Source organism: Aptenodytes forsteri, unplaced genomic scaffold (genome assembly GCF_000699145.1).
Source record: "Aptenodytes forsteri isolate BGI_AS27 unplaced genomic scaffold, ASM69914v1 Scaffold166, whole genome shotgun sequence".
Taxonomy (NCBI): domain Eukaryota; kingdom Metazoa; phylum Chordata; class Aves; order Sphenisciformes; family Spheniscidae; genus Aptenodytes; species Aptenodytes forsteri.
Window position 1 is genome coordinate 1,203,494 of NW_008796110.1, and position 20,371 is coordinate 1,223,864.

Consider the following 20,371-nt stretch of genomic DNA (forward strand, 5'->3'; position numbering starts at 1 on the left):
GGAATCCCCGCCCCGCGGCCGGCCCCGAGCGCGGCCGGCGGCCCGGCGGGAGTGGAATTTAAACTCCTGAATTTAATTTTCGCCGGCACTAGTGCCGCTGTACAGTTCACTGGTGTACAACGGCTGGCATTGAAGTACATACAAAGAAAAACTTCTGTTCTGCCAGAGCTCTCTGAAGTAGGCCTGACAGTTTGAATTATATTTTCATGCCAAGGGTAGTTCAACCACAGGTATTGTTGCGTTTTCAGTATCTAACAAATCCAAGAGCAAAAAACCCCACAACCCTGGACTGCATGGTATCCTCTAATGTACAGAAAAATGAAATAAAAATTTGGACTAAAATGATTACTCCTTCATTTTTGCAGAGTAACAAGAATCTCGCTCTCGGCAGATGCCGTATCCCTTCACACCAAGCCCAGGTGCTGATGCCTACCCTGCATGCCGTGAGCGGGTCGCTCGCCGCCGGGCTGGACGTGGCCCTGGGGGAGCCTCCCTCGGAGCCCCCCTGGAGCAGCTGGCATGTGTAAAGCAATGACAGGCTGCTTTAAATATTTACCAGTTTTCCTGCAGGGACCAGTACAGACTCAGCAGGATCAAATGAACTGAGCTTTTGAACAACCTACTTTTTTCTAAGCAGTGACTTCGTTACACAATATAAACTGAATATAGGTCGTTTCATTTTTTTCCTCTCCGTTTCTACTATTTTTCCAGTTCATGGTAGAAGGGGATGGAGCAGGTGTCATTAGGGGCATGCATACAAACCTGCACTTACGGGGGACTTACCAGGAACCCAGATCATTACAGATGGGACTTCTAGAAAGCTACTGACCATAAACTTTTCCCATATTTGCTTCAAGAAAATACGACCATAATAGACACTGTGTTACTGAAATAGCCTCTAATTTATGTATTATCAATTACCTGTTCTTGGGTCTATTATACATACTTATAAAACTAAAATTTAGTCAAGTTCTGTTCATCTTCATGTGGTTTTTAATGTCAGTGTATTGCACTGACAATGAGGATGCTAATCACATGGCCACTAATATTTTGCTTTTCTTGAATATTATCACTCCATTAGTTCCCTGCAGTCCACTTAGACAACTGGTAAAGATTCTGCGTTGGCTTTTTTAATGTGTCTGAAAATGAAAAGGGACCTTTCAGTAGGGGCAGCCTGATTTGGATTCCAGTTGAACCGTGTTACGTTCAAGATGGTCATGCAGGAATAAAAAGTTTCAAAAACTGCATTTAGCCTATGCTCTCAGGTGTTACCACTGAGATGCTGTCAGCTCTCTAATTGTACAATGACGCCCAGTAACTAAATCTTGTAGCTGGGGCCAACCATATCGTGCTTGCAGTTACTTATTGCTGTTTATTCCACTTTGATTCCAGCAAAAGCGACCAGCAGAGGGCTGCCTTCTTTTAAAATACTCTGGAGAAAATGAGGTGGATTAATGAAACATTAAGCAAGGGAAAGTTTAGGTAAGTTGAGAAAATGGCAGAGTGGGCGGTATAGAAAAATACATTAAAGGTAGTCAGCTGGATTAAAACTGTTTTATGCCAGTTTTTGCACATATTACAAAATACTTTTGCAATAACTCAAATAAACATTTATACATGCTTGGCCAAGTTCAAACTTGATGTGAGTATCTGGAACCCTACAGAAAGGAGGCCTGATAACACCTGGGTTTAAGTTCAACTTATAATACAATTTAAAAGGAAATTAAGACTTTACATTCCACTTATAGTACATTCCTATTTACAAGATAGGTTTGGCATGAGAACTACAATCATCTTTTTACAAATAATATGATAACTATTTACAAGCATTTATGGTATCTCCACTTCTGAGTGGCCAAAGTCAGCTGGGAGTCCCTCCTCTGCCAACGATAAACCTGGTTTACTAAAATGATACCCTCTTCAATATTCCCCACAAGGAGATACACCATGGGACGATGGGTCGGAGTCATCTTCTGCGTACAGTTTTCATTGATAAGCAGCCACTGTTGTATCATACTCTGAGTTTCGTAAGGCAAGAGTGAGCCCTGGGTAATGAATTCCACTTGGCATTCAATGTTATACTCTTGGTCACCAAATACTGTTCTTTTTTTGGACAGCTTTACTTTCACTGCTAAGGAAAAAAAAGGAAACATGTAAGTCACTCTCTTTACTCAAATGCAGAAATAAACACCACCAATGAAAGCAGGACGATTCCTTAAAAATACTATAATAATTTATGCTGATAAGAGTATGGCAAGGCCTTCTCCAGCAGCAGTATTCATTTTAAAATATTTTTTAAAAATAACGGTTATGTAGTAGAGAATTTTTTCACAAAGGTGAATAATGTATTTTTACCATCACCATGTATGTTAGACTTTGTGGATCATTGGATATTGTAAGCTCTTGGCTGAGGCTGCCCAGCTTGCCCAAGCAATTCTCCTGAAACTTACTTTGTCCATGTTATGAACCCCTCAGCAAAAATAGCTAGTAACACTTGCTGATACCACCCTTTTCATTGTAGGCATCTACCTACCCCGCTTGACTCCACCAACACTTCTTAGCATGAAATTCCTCTATACTCCCTGATCTAAAGCCAGCCGAAGTCGTTGAGAGTCTTTGCACTGACTTCAAAGGGCTTTGCAGGAAGTTTCTAGGACAAACTCAAAAGTATTGCCTGTCACTCCAATAAGGCAACACGAGGTAAGAATTTCTTTTACTGATACGATTTTCTGAGTCTCCTTTTCAGTAAGCTATGTATCACGAACAACTCATGCACACAAGTAACAAGGACATGCCATTCACTGGTGAAACGACAAAAGCTTTACTTTGGGTTTAACCACTAATAAAAGGCAAACCTGCTTATTTGGCTGCTTTTGCCAGAAATAGTTTCTATAAAGCACGTTGTACTACAATGTAGCCAACTAGACAAGAACAGAAGAGCTATTTGGTTATACAATAGATCATTAATAAAACTTTAATGCAAAATAAATCCTCCTTATATTTTGATTAGAAAGAACATATTCTAATAAACAACTGAAGTTAAGTCAGCAGCCAAACTCTTAGGATTAAAACTTTGAAATCCCAGCAGAAACTGTCAAATATTCTAATCCCAATTTTAAAGCATTTTAGAAGGAGAGCTGTTAGTCTCTTTAATAGCAGCCATATTAGCAAGGACTTACCAAAGTTATTGTCACAGAAAACTTCGAGAACTCTTTTGTGCGTAAAGAATTCCTCCACTGTTGGGCAGGCCTGGCAGGCAGGCTTTGGTAGGACTGGTAAGAAATGACAAAGTTTCATTGTTATCTTTTAGAAGCTTTTGTATTAATTTTCTGCTGTCAAAGCTGAGCGCCCACTGTTTAACCACAGGGATGACAGAGAAAATACACAATTGGTCAGTGATAACGTAAAAGTCTACCCACTTCTCTGAAAACATGGCTAGGGATGAAAAGGAGTTTAATTTTCCATGCCCATTCAGTCCTTGTTCAGACTGACAAACTCAATTATCAGCATCAAATACAGCATCAAATCAGTATTGTTTTTACTATGGCTAAGGTGGGTAGGGAAGGGGTTAGGTGGATGGTTCTATCAGTGATCCTGCGTTCAGCTGCTCTGGGATTGTGAATATGAGTTCGGGTGTGCCATTTATCCGTGATAAAGGCCATTAATAAGAGACCTCAAAATAAATCAAATACAGTGTGCTGTCGTGGGTATGATACTGCCCATAGTTGTGTGCAGGGTGATAATCCCCTTCCTCCTCTATCTAAGCGTAGACTATCTACACTTTATTTTATTGAAGCAGTGCTGATTTACACCATCTGAGGTCTGCTGCAGCTTACACTGCAAGTACTAGCACTTTCCCCTGCCATCTGGACAAACAGCGTGAAGCAGTATGGATAGACACGACTCCGTTTACAAAATCACAGGCTGGGAATGGTGTCCATTGTATCTCCATGATTCCCAGGAACACAGAATACGGCCACCCTCCTCTCTGCCATCTTCCAGCTACCTTTGTGCAAGTGTTTATATTCCTTTGTAAGAGATGCCAGGCACATGTCCTCATCCGCAGGGAATCGATCGCAGTCCAGACTGTCAGGCCAGGGGTGCCCGTGACAGGCGAGCACGGGGGCGCAGCTGTCACGGACGGCAACACACATACTCCTACAAGGATGGATAAACCTGTTGCCGGAGGAAATACCAGGCTGAATCAGTTAAACTCATGCAGTGATAACAGAAACTATTGCAACAGTGATTTCTGTGCAAAGTACATCATCTTCGCTGATATTTAACATCCTTCAACAATAATACAGTTCTAGAAGTGGCAGCTGTGCAAACTATGCAAGTGGTCTGTATATGGACCGGACTGTGCTTACAGGATTAAGTCACAGTTTTAAAAATGCTTTTATTACAACCTGAGAAAAGATTCAGCAAGAGCCTGATTCTATTTGTAATAGGTGCTTCAACCCTAAATTAACAAGAATAAAATTTCAACTGTAACAAAATAAAACATGGTATTCTTTGACAACAGCATTCATTTCCCCAAAGCAAACTAAAGTTGAAGTGGAACATGTTTTCAGTACTTTTCTTTCCAATGGATATGAAAAAGTTAGCAGAATTATTTCAGATAATGTGGAGATCACCTTTAGATTATGATAAACACGCATTTCATTTGATCCCTGTTCTGGCAAATAAAGGCTGGAGTTTTGTACTGTGCTGTGGTACTTACGTATCTAAACAGATGGGTGCAAACAGGGAGCACAGGAATGTCCTCACGTGAGGGTGACAGCCCGTGTGCGCAAGGTGCTGCCAGGTGGTGGACTTTAGGATAACCTCTGCCATGCTTGTGTGTCCCATCAGGTTGGGAAGCCTCATTTCGGAGTACCCAATCTTGTGGCACATGTCCATCTCCTTGGGTATCACTACACATTTCGTGGATAATCCAATGTCAAAGCCTGTTGCCACTCTTAGGAGACCACTCAGAGCAAAAACAAGTACTTTTGCAGTCAAGAACATCTTCCAGTAACTCCCGAGCTGCTGAGCAGGGAGCTGCCAAACCCCCCAAGCGCAGGGGCATGCTGAAAACCTTGTGGCTTATATACCCCAAGAGCTTAATAAACCATTGGTTATCAACTGCTTATCAAATCACTCAAGACAAGACCAGGTCTTATTGCCTATTCAAGGGATTGTTGTGATAACCAGGGAGGTGGAGACAAAGTATAGAAGTATGTTCCCTAAAGACACTGATTTGGTGTAGCCTTTCACGTGTCCCACGGTGTCAGTTGCTGCAGCGTGCTATGTGGCATATTAAATTTTGACACCTAGAAGGTCTTCTGTGTGCTTTCTAAAACAAATTAAGAGATCCCCCAGAAAAACGGTTGGGCAGACAAGCTGTCTCCTGGGGCTGCTGTGTCTCCTTTGTTTTCAGACACTGCTGACGGGGCAGAAAAAACAGCCCAGATTGACTTATCAAGTGAAAATGTTTTGCTTGTGCTAATTGCTCGTGTCTCTTCCACTGTTTTACAATGTAGAAGAGGTACTTTCTTTATTTGGTCAAGCACTATAAAAGAGGCAGCCTCCCGCTATTAACCAAGTATTTTATCTGGAAATTTGGATCCCTGTCCTGTGACATGCTAAAGGTCCCAATTTCTATTAATTTTAATAGACACCCGAAAATACAGAATTGTTTTACTGATTGGAGTATGTGCTTATCGGATGGCTACAGAGCTCGGATCTTTCATTTCATCATTCAGGTTCAGTGGTGGATTTAATGTTGTAGGACTATTGTGGCTATCAGTATTTATTCAGAGTGAAAAGGCAGTTACACATATGGAGAAACATTTTTATTATTTCAAATGAACCTGGCTACACCTAAAATTGCTCAAATAATGCAGCGTTTCACCTATTTATTAATAAATTGTAATTACATGAAGCTGTATGAAAGCAAATGATACCAAATGTGTACTTTTTCTGTTTGTAGCACAAAAAAATAGTATTCAATTTCTTAAGTTAAAAGTTAACAGAATTACTGACTGAGTACTTCATTGCTGTTCTAGTATAGTACTGATAAACAGCTCGTCGCTATAGAGAAGTTGGGGAATCAGTTAAGGTGACAGAGGGTCTGAGTAATGTGTGGCTTACCTATTATGAATAGAAAAGTCAGATTATTAGTTAAAAGAGTTGAAGATCTAAACAAAATATTTTGTGGAAATTTTTAATTTGATGAAAACATTTTTCCAATTAGTTATGGGTGTTAATTTTTTTCCATTTCTTATTACATGATTTATTAGCAGAAATGTTTAGATATTAATAATATGTAGGTGGATCTACTGTAAAATATTTGGCTTGATTATTAGGCTAAAATAAGCATGTTCATAACAGTGTATCAGCTAGCGTTACTGATGATTGAAATAAATTTTTCAGAAACAGCAGCTTTTTGGGCTTATACCTAGATGTAGCACATTTAGACAATGTGCTACATAACATTTACATGTTTATACCTAAATGTTAGATTATTAATCCTAGCATCTTTGAAATCAATGACAAACCGTCACTGATTCCTCCTTAGCTGTCTTCTTTACTCTAAGCTACTGGGGAAATTACAGTATCTGTTTAAATAAGTCAGAAAAAAATGACAGCATGCAAGGTTCCAGGAACTAAAGACATATTTAAAAGAATTGTCAGGTTTTCTTTTCATGTTTTGTTGCTAGCTCTGTGTTTTTTCCAATAAATGTGTTTCCTCTGTATCTGTTATCTCACTTCAAAGCAGAGGAACCGAATACTGAACCAGGCTGATTTAGGCCTGATGAAGCACCACCTCATGGTAGCATCCCCTTGTGTCCTGGTTTCGGGACTGGACACCTTGCCAGGTGCTCTATGTATTCCATAAGAAGGTGAAGAGCCTTACTAAAACTCAGTAAAAGTTCCGTTCTTGCTAAGTATATGCAGGCATCCCTGGGGGCCGCACTTCCGCATAGCTGCTCTTGGTACCATTTTGCAACGAAACGACAGCACAAAGCTCCTCAGCACAGGGAAGAGGGCAGACCCGCACACGAAGCCAACTGCGGAGCCTCTTTGAACGGCTCCCTGGTATCATCTGGCTCTCACGCGCTCTCAGAGCAAAGCCGTAAGCCTCACCTCCCATGCACAGGCACAGCTGCCCAGTGCGCAGAGCTCAGCTCACACAGGCTCCAGACTTCTTGCAGACACCCTGATGTCTCTCACCTGAGCGTCACTTCGGCATTCAGCAACTCGAGTGAAACTGGACTCCATGTATGAGTGTCCCCCTTATCCATCAGGCTTCTGCATCCATCCATGTTGCTGATGTCTTTACCAAGTCACCCCATAATTTTATGAAATTAATCAAATTCCTCTCTGGCCCCAATAGTATTCTTCCATAGTACTTTTCTCATCTGGTTGTTATCTGAAAGTAGGTGGCAAGATCTCTGGTGAAGGAAGCCCTTCTGTTGCCTGTGGGGCACGGTATTACATGCACATTTCTGAGTGATACAAAATAGATGTTAAGAAAGAGTATTTGGTCTCTCAATTATTTAGATGTTTTTCTCTGTGACTGTCTCGCAATCTACAAAAAAACCCTTGATTCATCCTAAAACCTGAGTCAACTCTGTTACTCCAGATAATGAGGGGTTACTGAGTCACTAGCTGTGCCAGCGCTGCTCTGCAAGAACAAGAATGGCCCCACAGTGCCACCGAGGGGGCTTGCTCTGCCCCTTCCCACTGCGGAGTGCCTTGCAAACTGCCCCGTGCTAGGCCTGTGCTGGGCCGAGCTCCGGCTGTACCCGGGACCCGGCGTGCTGGGCTGTGGTACAGCAGGTCTGATTTTGAGAGCTCTTTCTGGGCCACCATTGATGGACAGAAGAGAGACAGGCATAATGAGAGCGTGTGAGACGAAGCTGATCTAATGAGAGCTAATACCTCTCCTGACAAACTTAGTCTCCATAGAAACTGTCTTGAAATAAATAATTGTGTACCTCTGAGTCTTCTTTCCTACCGGGGCTTCGCAGGGGGTAGGTCATTTATGAGCCACCGCGTATCTTAAAGTTTCTTTTAGCCTCAGATATGTCTCAAAGGAGGCCAGCTATCTTTTGATGCTTTGCTTTTGGCGAGCTGACTTTCGGTGGGGTCATCATTTTGTAATGCTGAAGAAAATAATTTTTCTCTGTGTGAGTACAGTGGCATCTTTGAAGGCTGAGGGCCTGACCATGACCATGCGGAAGGGTTAAGGAGCTGCACTCCACTGCTTGGCCACATCTGGCACGGTGCTTCAGCAGGGAGCCCAGGGGATTCAAGGGCATGAGGGAAACTCCATGGTTTTGCCATCAGAAGAATGGCAAGCCATCTGCTTTGCTTCTGTTTTCTTGCTGTTTTGAGTGAAGTAGTCATTCACCCAGGGAATAGCAAGACTTTACATGTTTGTCAGGAATGACGGAGCTCGCTTGAGGGCTGAAGGATCCTTACCGGCTCCGAGAACAAAATGTGCACAAATGCCTTTGCTTGACACCTATGACTGCATTGGGTTCAAGGCTGGATCTGAAGCCAGAGCATTATCTGTAATTCAGTCATTTCTGCTAGCCATCCTCTGTCAGGAAAGAGCGTCATTCATGGCACCTTCTGATTCCTCTCTCTTCTGACAGTCACTGGGTTCAAGATGTTAGCTGGGTCGAATTCCTTACCCTGTGCCATTTTCAGTGTAATCATTTACTAAGGAATTTGCCAATTTGACACTTCTTTTTGCTACGCTCACAAGCCGCTTTTAAGCAAGGGAATGACTTTGGCTGTGCTTCTGTTTAGGCTTAATTATTTTGATGTTCTTCATGAGCAGATGCTACCTTGAAACTTGGTTTGACAGCAAGTCATTATAATTTATCATTTTTAGCAGGAGTCTTGCAGAACAGTTATTAAAAATGAACATGCAAAGTAGATTGCCATTGCCTGGAGAATGCTTCAGGTCAGTCAGATGTTGGCTCCTTGGCAGAAACGTGAGGTGCAGCACCCGCATTGCTGTGCCATAGATTATCCTTTTTTGCAAACTCTCAGCTGCTCATTGACATGGTGTGGAAAAAAACATCAGGCAAATATATACACAGCTTGCTTTTGGGAACAGAGTAAACTGTGATTTACTGTTGCCACACCAGCTAAACATTCAAATTACACAAAAGCTGGTGGGGCCTCAATATTTCTAATCGTAGTGATTACGATAATCAAACCTCGCTTGTAGAGGTTCCTTGAATAAAGACTGTCTAAAATGAAAAAAAATTATTAGTTTAGCACACTATCAAGAGAATTGCAGTGTCTGCATACATTTTGAGTGGGCAGCATAAAATACAAGACCTGAGGGTTTAGAGAAACTTCCGTCTCCACGTCTGGAGTCCAGCTAATGCTCTTTGAAACTTCTGAAGAAAGCTGCGTGGTTGTTCCCTTAGCCACGGGCTGTATTTATTGGTCCTGGAGATGAGCAACGGTCACCTGCTGATGGACCCTGATAACAGGAACAGCAGCTGGGGCTCGCTCCCTGCCCACCTCTGTATCATCTCCTTTGACTGTTACCAGGGAGACAGACAGAGATTAACCAGGAGCCACCCATCAGACCTCAGTAAGAAATGGGACTAAATTTTTCTTCAAAGAAAGTAGGGGTTTGAGAGCAAACTAGCAGATGTAGGGATTTTTGGTTTTAATGTAAACATTTGTTGCAATATTCGGCTGGAGTAATTTTTATCTGAAGTCTAATTGCAGAAATGCAAGGCTCTCAGACAAGGATCAAAGCTGTTAACTGTGCACCCTGAGTCGCAAAAGGAGGCTGGGGAGAGGTGGTCATCACTCTGATGACAGCTTTGCTGGACCAACATCCTTACTCTGTGAGGCAGGATTTATTTCATAACTTTTCCCTTGTTTTATTAAAAAAACAATTAGGCACGAATGGTATCTGTAAAACAGTGGAGGAAGAGTCATAGGTGGTTTTGAAAAAGCCTTGTTAATTTATTCATCACAATGACTTCAGCATTGCTTTAATTTTTGAAGAACAGAAATACTGTATTTCCTTATACATCCATACTGCAAATAGTTAAAGGTTCACTGCCCTGGCATGCTGAGCTCTGTCCTTTTTACTGTTAATTGATTAACTGAGAGGAAAGTTTGTTTTAATAGTGAAAGAGAAAGTCAATGCTTTGAGTGATCCAAACTTAGTTTCTGACTCTGCCACAAGCTTCCTGTTGAAGCTTTAACCCCACTGCATTGTACTCCTCCACACATAGACTCTCCTGATTAACAGTGCTGGAAGTTAAATGCATTCGAATATGAAGCATTCAGATGCTACAAGAGCGGGGAAGAGGCATGTAAATACCCACACAGGTTCCAACAGCATCACTTAAAGGCACAAGGTGCTGAATACTATACAAAAACTGGGTAAGTAGCATTTCCTAAGTAGGCCAGGTAAGTCAGGGATGGAAAAAGGGCATAGGAAGATTAGATGATGTGCTAATCAGCTAGCCGCTAACGCAGGCATACAACTCTGAGCTTTGCCATCGCAATATTCATTGACCCTTTCAGCTCTCGGGTCTCCTGCCCAGCAATATTTTGGTCACTGCAGAGCAGGACAAGTTGCAGAAAGAGATTTTAGGGGAAGAACTGAAATCCTGTGCTGACTTACTAGCGGCACACTCACAAAACTGCATTCAGGCCATATCCTGTGTGCTGCACGGCAGGGCCTTTCAGTGAACACCGTATTGGTTAAACGCTGGGTGAAGCGGTTTGCTTCAATGGTGGCCGAAAGGAAGAGAGGAGCGCTGGAATGATTATCGTTAAGAAAGTGGAATTTTGCTCTTCAGTCATAAGCAGCGCAGCAGGCTCAATAGTGTTGTTATTTTTGCTCCAGGGGTAAGCAAATTCCAAATGATGACTTTCAGGTGCGAGCAAAATACAGTCTGTCAGAATGTATCTATCTATTGATCATATACCAGATGAGCACCTTCTACAGCGAGCCAGTAGTAATAGCCACTACTCTCTGTTTTCCCCCAGGTAAAAAATTAAACTTCTTAGGGGTTGGGGTTTTTTTTGGTTGGTATTGGTTTGCTGGTTTGGCTAATACTGCCTATTTTTCTTTTTAGTTTTTAGTCAGTTTTACTGGGTTTCAATTTAGTTTTGCTCTGATTTAATTCTGTGGAAGAAGGACCATTTGACAAATGGAGTATCACATATTTCAGGCACAATTCTTGCTCTGGAGAAAAGCTCCTGTTTCTTTCAGACTTAAGCAGTTTTTGCAGTCTTTTGGCAGCTGGGCTGATTCTGGTTTTCCCTCTATCAAATTTCTGTTGTAGCTGAGTTCCCTCTTATGCACTGTCACCAGCAATTGCAAATGAAATAAAAAGCAAGGTTAAATGGAGAGCGCCCCGAATCGTTTCCAAATCTCTGTGAACAAAAGGGAGTACAAGTCTTCTCAAGACTGTTTCATAGGAAGGCAGAGGAACAACTGTTTGGGCTACAAGTAAACAGCAAGTACATACCAACTATTTGTAGTCCACTGAGAAAGTAAACAGGGTCATCTTGTCTGTTCCCCCCGATTCTTTCTTTGTCTGTGGCCTGTAGCCAGCTACTGATCATCAAGATAAGACGGAAACACATTAAGTCTTGAAAATTATGTCTGGCTTCTGGCTGTCACTGGAGATAGCTCTATCAGTTAAGCAAGTAAAACCGTGGGTGAGTGCTCCGCTGACTCCAGCATGCCTGGAGCCCATCCCTTTTAAGTCGCTTGACGGCATTTTGCATCTAACTTCTATGTATCCCAGCCACTCCCGGAGGAAAGGCTCTCAGCATCTGACATTATAACAGTACATGGCAGGCCAAGCTCGCTTCGCTTTAATGCCGTGGTAATCAGCGGACCTGAAGCATCTGTTTAAAAGTCAAACTTCAGCATAAATGCTTTGCTGAATAAGCAAAATTAAAAAATGTCTTAAGGTTTCACAAATAAATAAATGTGCTTCAAATATCCGAATTAGATATTATGGCCAAATCTTCTCTCAGCAAAATTCCCTCTGGCATTAGCATGATTTTTGTCTTGAATAATGATGATAAAATATAATCTCTTTCCAGGCGTTGAAAATGTATTTAAAGCTAAATAATCAAAACAAGTGTTCCTGTTGCAAATGTTTTTGATGAGCTGAGATTAAAACAAAGATTTGTTGAGAAATAGTCAGAGTTACACCCTGGACATGAATTTCAGATTCTGGTTGTTGGAATCCTGGTAGCTTTTTTTGGTTATAAATTTCTCTCCAAGCCATGACTCATATTGTTTTTTAAGGGTGTAGATTTACATTTTAAAATTTCAGAAAGAAAAAATATTTTCTGGATAAATCCTAGCCTTTATTTTTAAGTTGCTATGTCAGAGTATTTTTTGAAAGAGATTTTTTTTTTCTAAAAGCGTTTGCAAACTTTTTCATTCAAGTACACATGTGCATACTAAACTTTGGGTGGCTTAATTAAAACAAATAGCTATGTTCTGAACTCAAGTGTGTGTATAGATAGAGTCAATATTCAAAAACTGTTTGGGGACTCACAGAAAAAAATATATTTTTAATTGTGGCAATTACAAATTACTTAAGAGAGTAACTGCTTCACAAATGAGTGTGCCCATTCATAGGTGCGTGGTATATAATTGTTACCTGACTGCTATGCAAATAGTTCTTGTCTCTTCTGTTACTTGAGCTCTGTGGCCGAAGGGGAAGGGATACTTGCTGAAGGTCTGAATATTCTCTGCTTATTTTCACTCTCCCCATTTTAGGTATTCCCTTACACACACCTTCTGGAAAAGGATGACCACAAAAGACAGCCTTTTGGAGCCTTTAATGCACCTTCTTACTCCACCAAAAGACACATTTGCTATTACAGCTGTCACTAACCTACTTTTCTTCAGTCTTTTGCATATAACTCTCAAGGAGCTCAAAACATTTCCCAGGTTTCAATGAACCAAGCCACCGGCCTTTTGTGTAACCCGTTTCGATTACAAATGCGTAGCCAAATCACACCTCTGCGTGAGGAGTGAAGGCAAGAGAGAGCAGGACCACAGCGTTGTGGCAGGCAACCAGCAGCACCCTGTCAGGCATTAGCTGGATCATCACAAGCAGCTCTAGACGTCAAATGTGATAATGGCTTAACAGACATGACTTCTTTTTGAATCAAACCTTTATGATTTTCTCTATGTTGTCATAAAGGGATGGTTTCCCTGTAAGTAGTCTGTAAGTCTTCTTGTCCATCTGAGAAGACATCTAATAGAACAGTTATGTAAAAGTAAGTAGATTTTGCATCTTATACACTTACTAAAGCTTTTTCTATACACCCTAATGGGGTTACATAGTGCCGTCTCATAACACTGTGATGCCAGGCCCCCAAAATCTGCAAAACCTCAGCAATTGTTTCTATAGAGAGCATTCATATTGCCATAGCAATTCCCACAGCAGACCTGGGAGCCAAATCAACTGCTCCATCCCCACTCCTCCATTTTGTGGGACAGCCCCATTGGTATTCATAACAGACTTTAAATCCTCTGCAAAGGGGGAGGATTCAATTAAAAAAAAAAAATCAGTCTTCAAACAGAAAGCATAGATGCAACATGCTTTAAAAGAGATGGGGAAGAAAGTAAGTCTTTTCTTTCTTCGGGCCTTCTGTCCCTCAGATTTCAGAGGGCAGATGGCAGGTTCCTTCCTTTTCACTGTGGCTTGTGTCGCACATTGCCTCTATTGAGATCAAAGACATGTGGTTTCTATTACCCTATCTCAAAGAAAAGTTCACTGATAAAGAAGTCTCCACCCTAATGATTAAACCCTATTTGGATTTAAATACCTGGGCAGAGCCCTTCAGCCTGCAGGCCAGGATTAGAGGGTCTGTGACTCCAGTGCCCATTTGCTAATCTGGATGCAGACCACGCGTGGCCTGCCTGTGAAATGTTATGTCATTTGGCTTTCACAGCCCTTTACCCTCATCCCAGGACAATCTTCCTCTTCCAGTGGCACTACCGGGAAATGAAATGGAGATGAATCCATCCTAAATAGCTACACAACAGCAAGAGCTGAATAAATAAGGAAAAAATATAGAGCACTTATTTAGAAATGGCTCAATATCAAACAGTACCTAAACGATCTTTAAAACTGTGGTTTACTTCTAATTAGTTTATGAAGCTCAGGGAGGGAGAACCAGAGAAATAATTAAATCTAAGGTTAATCAGGAGAGGCTGATTTTTTTTGTGTTGGGAACCATTTTCATTCTCTAAATAGCATTAAGGGCTTCATGCTGGTTGCAGTGACCAAAGATTGATAACTGTATCCACAGGAGGCTCTTTTCATTATGGAAAACACAGAAAATAAATAGAGGGGAAGGTATTTTGAAATTAGAGTCAGGAGCACCCAGAGACAAAAGATTTGTGATTGCAGCTCTAGTTTCAGACCTTAAAAGGAGCATGTTTGCCTGACAGCTTTTTTAGCTTTTTTCCTCTGGTAATGTCTGTCTGATAAAAGCTATCACCACTCCCCATAAGCCTTGCCTTGTTATATCTACATCTCTACTACAGCATTACTACTGTTAAATGTACTAGGGCAGGAGAGCTTTTTTTGTTTGGTGAGAGAAAAAACTATTTTTAGAAAATACATCCAGAGAGTGTAACCTGAGCACTTGGTTTTGTGAGTAAATGCTCTGCATTTCTCTTCCTTTTCTTTTTCTTTTTTAACAGTTGGGTGAGATTTTGCCATCCTTACTTATGCTGAGCAGTATTTTTTTTCCTGATATTCTATGAAATAGAACAGAAGTACTGGAGTTATTGACAGGCTGATCCTGTATCCAAGGAAGGCAATGACAGTTTCCATAACCCATGATTATATCCTGAAAGCCAAGATTCTGCCTGTTTTGCTTATGCTGAGTGTTACAATACATCCTACTGATGTCAGTGCAGGTCTCATGGCATACCTTGATGTAAGCAAGACTGACAAAGGTGGCCAGCATAAACAGGCCACCCATTCCACTCTTTTTGGTGAATCATCTTTCAGGAGATTACATACAAATATTTGGTTTGGGAACATGATGTTAAAAAAGGATTTGGTATGGAAAGTACTTTGCCCTACCATATGGTTGACTGAGTAAAACATCCTCATCCTAATATCTTGGCTCCAGCAAGGGATGCTGCAGGTGCATATGCCAAGTTTTAAGGTGAACAGACAGCTTCTTTCCCTGTGCTTACTGGAGTCCTTACACAGCCATTCCCTCCCTGCACTCCAGTGGGAGAAGCCAGCATGGGTCTGTGCCCACATGCGTGGGCCACTTGGCTATTCCTTTTTTTTGAGGATTAGTGGCATTAGATTTACTTGGTAAGAACACTGCTTCAGTAAATAAAGCTAACGTGGAAAAATGAAGGGAACTACTGCTTCAAATTCTGCCTACTTCCAAGTTTTCATTTTTCTCCTTTCCAAGAGGAATGGACCGTTCCTGGTTCAGGCTCTTCATAACCAGCCTTACCGACATGCCCGTGTTTTTTAAGGCCTAGCATTCCTGGACAAGAAGAAAGAGATTTAGTTTTCTGTAAACCTACTAATTCATCACAAAGGATGTATGAACCAGCTGATGATGTCACATCACCATATTAGAGAAGAATTTATTAACCCTAAGGGAGCCCTCAGGCATCCTCTGGTATGAATTTGGCACATTAAGGCAAGTCAATCTTTGGGGCACAGCGATGCTCTCTGCTGGCTCAGCTCCGCTCTTCGGCCTTTCCTGAACATTTTCTCACGGGAGGTCATGCTTACCCCACTGCTAAGATTTGAGGTTACAGGCGCAAAGTGAATTTTCCCTTTACGTAAATAATTTATATCTCAAAGTACTTTAGTGGTGCCAAACACTAGCTATGGAAAGCAATTCAAAAGCTGGAAGACATGCAGCAAGTTCATAACATTAATCATATCAAATCCAGGTGATCAAAACCACTAATCCAGCCATAAAGCATAAAAGGCTATAAAATCCATTGAGAAACCTAAGGAAAAGTAGTTAATGTTCTGTTTTAGAGACTTAAAATGGAAATACTGAGTAGCTATAGTAATTATAGTTACAGTGAGCTGTTTGTGAAGAGAATCCCACTCGTTTTAGAGTCTCCAGATAGTCACTTGCTTACATACAGTCATAGTTTCACACCTGTTCTGATAATTCAGCAACCTTAATGTAAAGCATTAACAGAGTGTTTAGAAGCTGTAAGGGGAGTCATGTTTAAAGCCTGTAACGTGACATGGGACAGGGAGTTTATTTGTGTCCCTGGTGACTTAGCCCTCCTGCTCTGCCGGCAGGCAGGACTTGATCTCAGCATTCACAATATGCTCACCTCCGTGGTTCTACCTCTCCGACGAGTCCAATTGTTTATTTCAGATACTAGTAATGCCTTTGAAAAATCCTCCTGTACAGTCTTTTCTTTGTTTAGAGGAAACCTGTGCTCTCTTGCAGTTATTTTCTTTCCTATCTCATCATTACCTTTTGCACAAATGCACTATGTATGAAAAACTTTATTAGGGCAAATGATGTTGTCATGACATTTACTTGGTCAAAATCCTGTTAATAACAAATGAGAGACTCACAGCGACTTACAGTAGATTTGCCAAATGGCGGGGAAAATATGTGTTATTTCCATTTTATTTTGGAGCACTGCCAATAAATCTTTTCAACTTGACCCTAATTTAATGTAAACAACCATGTCTAGGTCAGGGCGGAAGGCGGGGGAGCAGCCGGGGACAGCCCCAGCACTGGGCTCCTCCCTGGGGATGGGGAGAGGCCAGGTTGAGACATCAGCCTGTGGGTGGTGGTGGCTCGGTGGGACCCATGGCCGGGCACACGGCTGCATGGTGGCGGGAGCTGCAGCTCAGGCAGGGCCAAGGCAAAAGCCTCAGCTGGAAGAGGCTCCCCTGCGCGAGGGTTTGGCCCCATGATGTCTGGGAGCCTCTCCCCAGGGTCACCACGAGGAAGGGGCCACCCTTGGCTGCACTGGCTCTGAGCTGGACCCCAGCCCCAGCAGCCAAACCTCTGGGAGCCCCTGGGGATGCTCTCACAACCCTTACAGCAGAGCTCACCATCACGCTTTCCTAAACAACTACTTCACAAAGGCTGCATTTTTATTATTTTATGGCTAGAGCACAAAGAGATTACAGTTATACACACCCATCAGTTTGGGGTGAGCACAATTTTCCAGGCACTGTTGGCTCTGTGGCCATGTCTGTGCTAGTAAATTAACCATGCCTGGAGCACTGCTGGATCTAAGAAGTCCAGCTGGCAAGAAACTGCCCAACTCCATGCTGTGAAAGCCTCTTACCCTCCAAAGCCAGCTGACGGCATCCCATTGACTGTTAGGAGCACCACCCGGCCACCGCCAGCTCCTCAGCTGTGCTGAGGGAGTCGCAGGAAGACCGCAGCTGCCCCAGGCCAAAACTGTGTTAGCAATTTAACAGAGCAGGCAGCTGAAGTTCAGCACCTGGAAACACTCCCAGCCCTGGTGAGTTTGCTAGCACAGAGCCCACGTGTCCAACGCACAGCTCTCACTGGCTTGCATGTGCAAGCCCAGAGCACTCCCCGCTTGCAGCAGGCGCCAAGGTCTCCAGCCAACCAGCCAAAACACAAGGAACAGTTAAAGGCAGCTTTGGCGGACGTGAGGAAAGGGATCTGTAGCTTCTACAGGGGATCATTTTGGATACCACAACCATGAGACAGTGCTTTCATGTCCTGCACTCTGCCTTGTCTTAGTGATCACATAGTTGCCACCTTCTGCAAGAGCTGGGGAACGGGAGCTATAATCTCTTCCAGTAAAAACATCCTAACACATTCCTAGAGAAGATTTAGTCATTACCCTCAATGAAAGCGATGCCACATGAAGAAAAATAACATAAATCTTATGCAATAAAACACATAGACAGGGAACTCATGATCACCTAAGTAAACTGTGTTGACAGTAGTAATGATATGGACAGATACATGAGATGAATCTCCCTGTAGCTACATTTTTGCCTGGAAATCCAGAATTAAGAACCCTAGCTAACACACTCACTGGAGATGCCTTACATTTAATGTAATAATTTAAATGGAATGAAACATTTGCCTGATTTGATCATCTTGTTCCAGCAAGATGGAACAACATACATGTTTCTAGATGAACCTACATTTCTGAAGGATACTTTCTGGGGAGTTCCCTGCAGTTTTGTGCTTCCCTCATCAATATGCAAACCTGTTCTTAAAAAGGTGCCCTGCTTCAGGACTAGCAGACATTTTGTGTGCACCAGTCACGCTTCCTCTTTATTCAAAGTTTATACCATGTTAATTTTCTGCATTAAATAAAAAGACTTCTTGGGATTCTTTTAAGAGTTCAAACTCTAACCAAAACCACTTGGTTACTCCAGCCATGGCTCAGGATTCTTCCTGAGTAGCAATTTTGATTCCTTATAACTGACCTTTATTTTATAATGTATCCTAGATCTTGAGAGAGGGATTTGCTTTCGAGGTTAATGTTTTTCTGATTACACTTCTCAGTCATATTTTCTCTCCTTACAGTAGCACACTACTGTTTTTATGATAAAGGAAATTCAGACTTGACTCAAACCCAAAAATGTAAGGAGTTTCCTAGGAACAGCAAAATGGTTGGACACATGCCAAAATGGTACTACTTGGTGGCAGGAACTCTGTCATGTGCAGATGGGGTTTCTAAAATGCCTGAAAAAAGCTGCCTTGGCCCAGGCCCCCAGTGGGCTAAATGCTCGTGGTTTTCTGAGCAGTATAATTTTACTGTTATAACCTGTGATAATATTACTGTTATAATAATAATGAGTTTCCCATTAATATCAGACTGAATTGGATTAGGTGGCAGTCTTTGGTTGTGTTGGTATCACGAGTGTCACTCAGATGAGAGCCTCGTTGCTGCAGGCACCATGCAAACACAGCTAGAGACATTTCCTGCTCCCTACAAGCACGTGCCCTCAGGACAGGGCACGGCAAAACCGAGAGCATTCTCAAATGGGACCTGAGCAATTTCTTTCACTACATTTCATTTGGTTGCTTCACCGGTTGCATCATTTCGCCTCTTTTGCCTCTCAAAGATTACAGCACATTCAAAATACTTCAATGAAAGGTGTTTAGAGTTGCATGCCTGGATCACTCGAACTTAGCTGGGAAATGCACCTCGTCACTTACTGATGAAGCAGACCTTGGAGTGAACTAGAAAACTCCAGCACGGAAATGTAATGAGGTTAAGTGTAAAGGAGCTCTGTTTGCAGAGCAGGATGGCAGCAGACAAAAATAATGAATCCTTAAATTACTTTCCTTGTTCCCACTTATCTCCTTGCAGAGGGATGCTGTTCCTGGTAGCTAAAAAGCATGCATTGTTCCCATGCCCGAGAGCTGCATGTGGTTGCTAGATGGCAATGCAGTTTTTAGATAATTATGTTACTATCCCAGAGGGCTGCAAATAATCTGTGCACAAGAGTTGCTCATTAACTGGTAGTCCATGAAGTTTCAGAGAGTATCTGTATGATGGAAGTCCTCCACCCTTGATCTTTCTCAACTCATGCTTCTGAATTCTTAAAAATACTTAGGAGGAGATTTTAAGTGCTGTAGTCCATGAAACTGCTTCTGGTATTATTTGACTTACACAACCAGTTGCCCTACAGTGTATTCAGGAGATGGAGAATTAATCAGCAGAGACAGCAGGTGTTACGAACCCCTGTTCTTTCTCTGGTACCTGCAGGGACCATCTAAAGCCCTACAGAAGTATTTCATACCAAGATCCACTGAATGATAGCATCTAACAGATGCTTCATTCTCTGACAACCTTAGCTGAAGCAGACCAGAAACATCTGATATTTCTATTTGAACAGCAGATCAGAAAGTAGGAAGGTCAAAGAATCTCACCATGCTCATATGCCTGGTAGTTCCAAATCAAGAACAAAGTGGATCTTCTGAACACATTTTGCAGGACACACATTAGCACTCACCCAGTGTTATCCTGTAAAAAACCCAGAAAATAATCAAGAAGTGAAATTGTGAGCCACATCCGGCCCACAACACGTTATCAAAATTCACTGTGAACAGTGAGTCTTCAATGCAATGAAGACTAATACTTAAGGGGACAACCTTGCTCTAAAACAGTCAAGGGGGCACGTGGTTTTTCAGGGTGTGCTGGTTTTGGCTGGGATGGAGTTAATTTTCTTCATAGTAGCTAGTATGGGGCTATGTTTTGGATTTGTGCTGAAAACAGGGTTGATAATACAGAGATGTTTTCGTTATTGCTGAGCAGTGCTTACACAGAGTCAAGGCCTTTTCTGCTTCTCACACCACCCCACCAGCCAGTAGGCTGGGGGTG

The 20,371-nt window shown here is 42.1% G+C and overlaps 1 protein-coding gene across 1 annotated transcript; it reads right to left on the reverse strand.

Moving 5' to 3' along the window:
• Window positions 1-1,820: 1,820 nt before the first annotated feature.
• Window positions 1,821-5,010, reverse strand: LOC103905198 (secreted frizzled-related protein 2). The gene is made up of 4 exons (XM_009286781.2): window positions 4,724-5,010; window positions 4,007-4,176; window positions 3,180-3,272; window positions 1,821-2,131 (listed from the first exon to the last, which is right to left on the reverse strand). The coding sequence occupies exons 1-4, from the start codon at window positions 5,008-5,010 to the stop codon at window positions 1,821-1,823; spliced, it is 861 nt and encodes a 286-aa protein (XP_009285056.1).
• Window positions 5,011-20,371: the final 15,361 nt, after the last annotated feature.

Coding starts and splice junctions, on each gene's coding strand:
- LOC103905198 (XM_009286781.2), bottom strand. CDS start 5,010: ATGTTCTTGACTGCAAAAGTACTTGTTTTTGCTCTGAGTGGTCTCCTA. Junction 3,273..4,006: donor ATATAAACACTTGCACAAAG/GTAGCTGGAAGA, acceptor ATTTCTTACCAG/TCCTACCAAAGCCTGCCTGC. Junction 2,132..3,179: donor TTTCTGTGACAATAACTTTG/GTAAGTCCTTGC, acceptor TTTTTTCCTTAG/CAGTGAAAGTAAAGCTGTCC.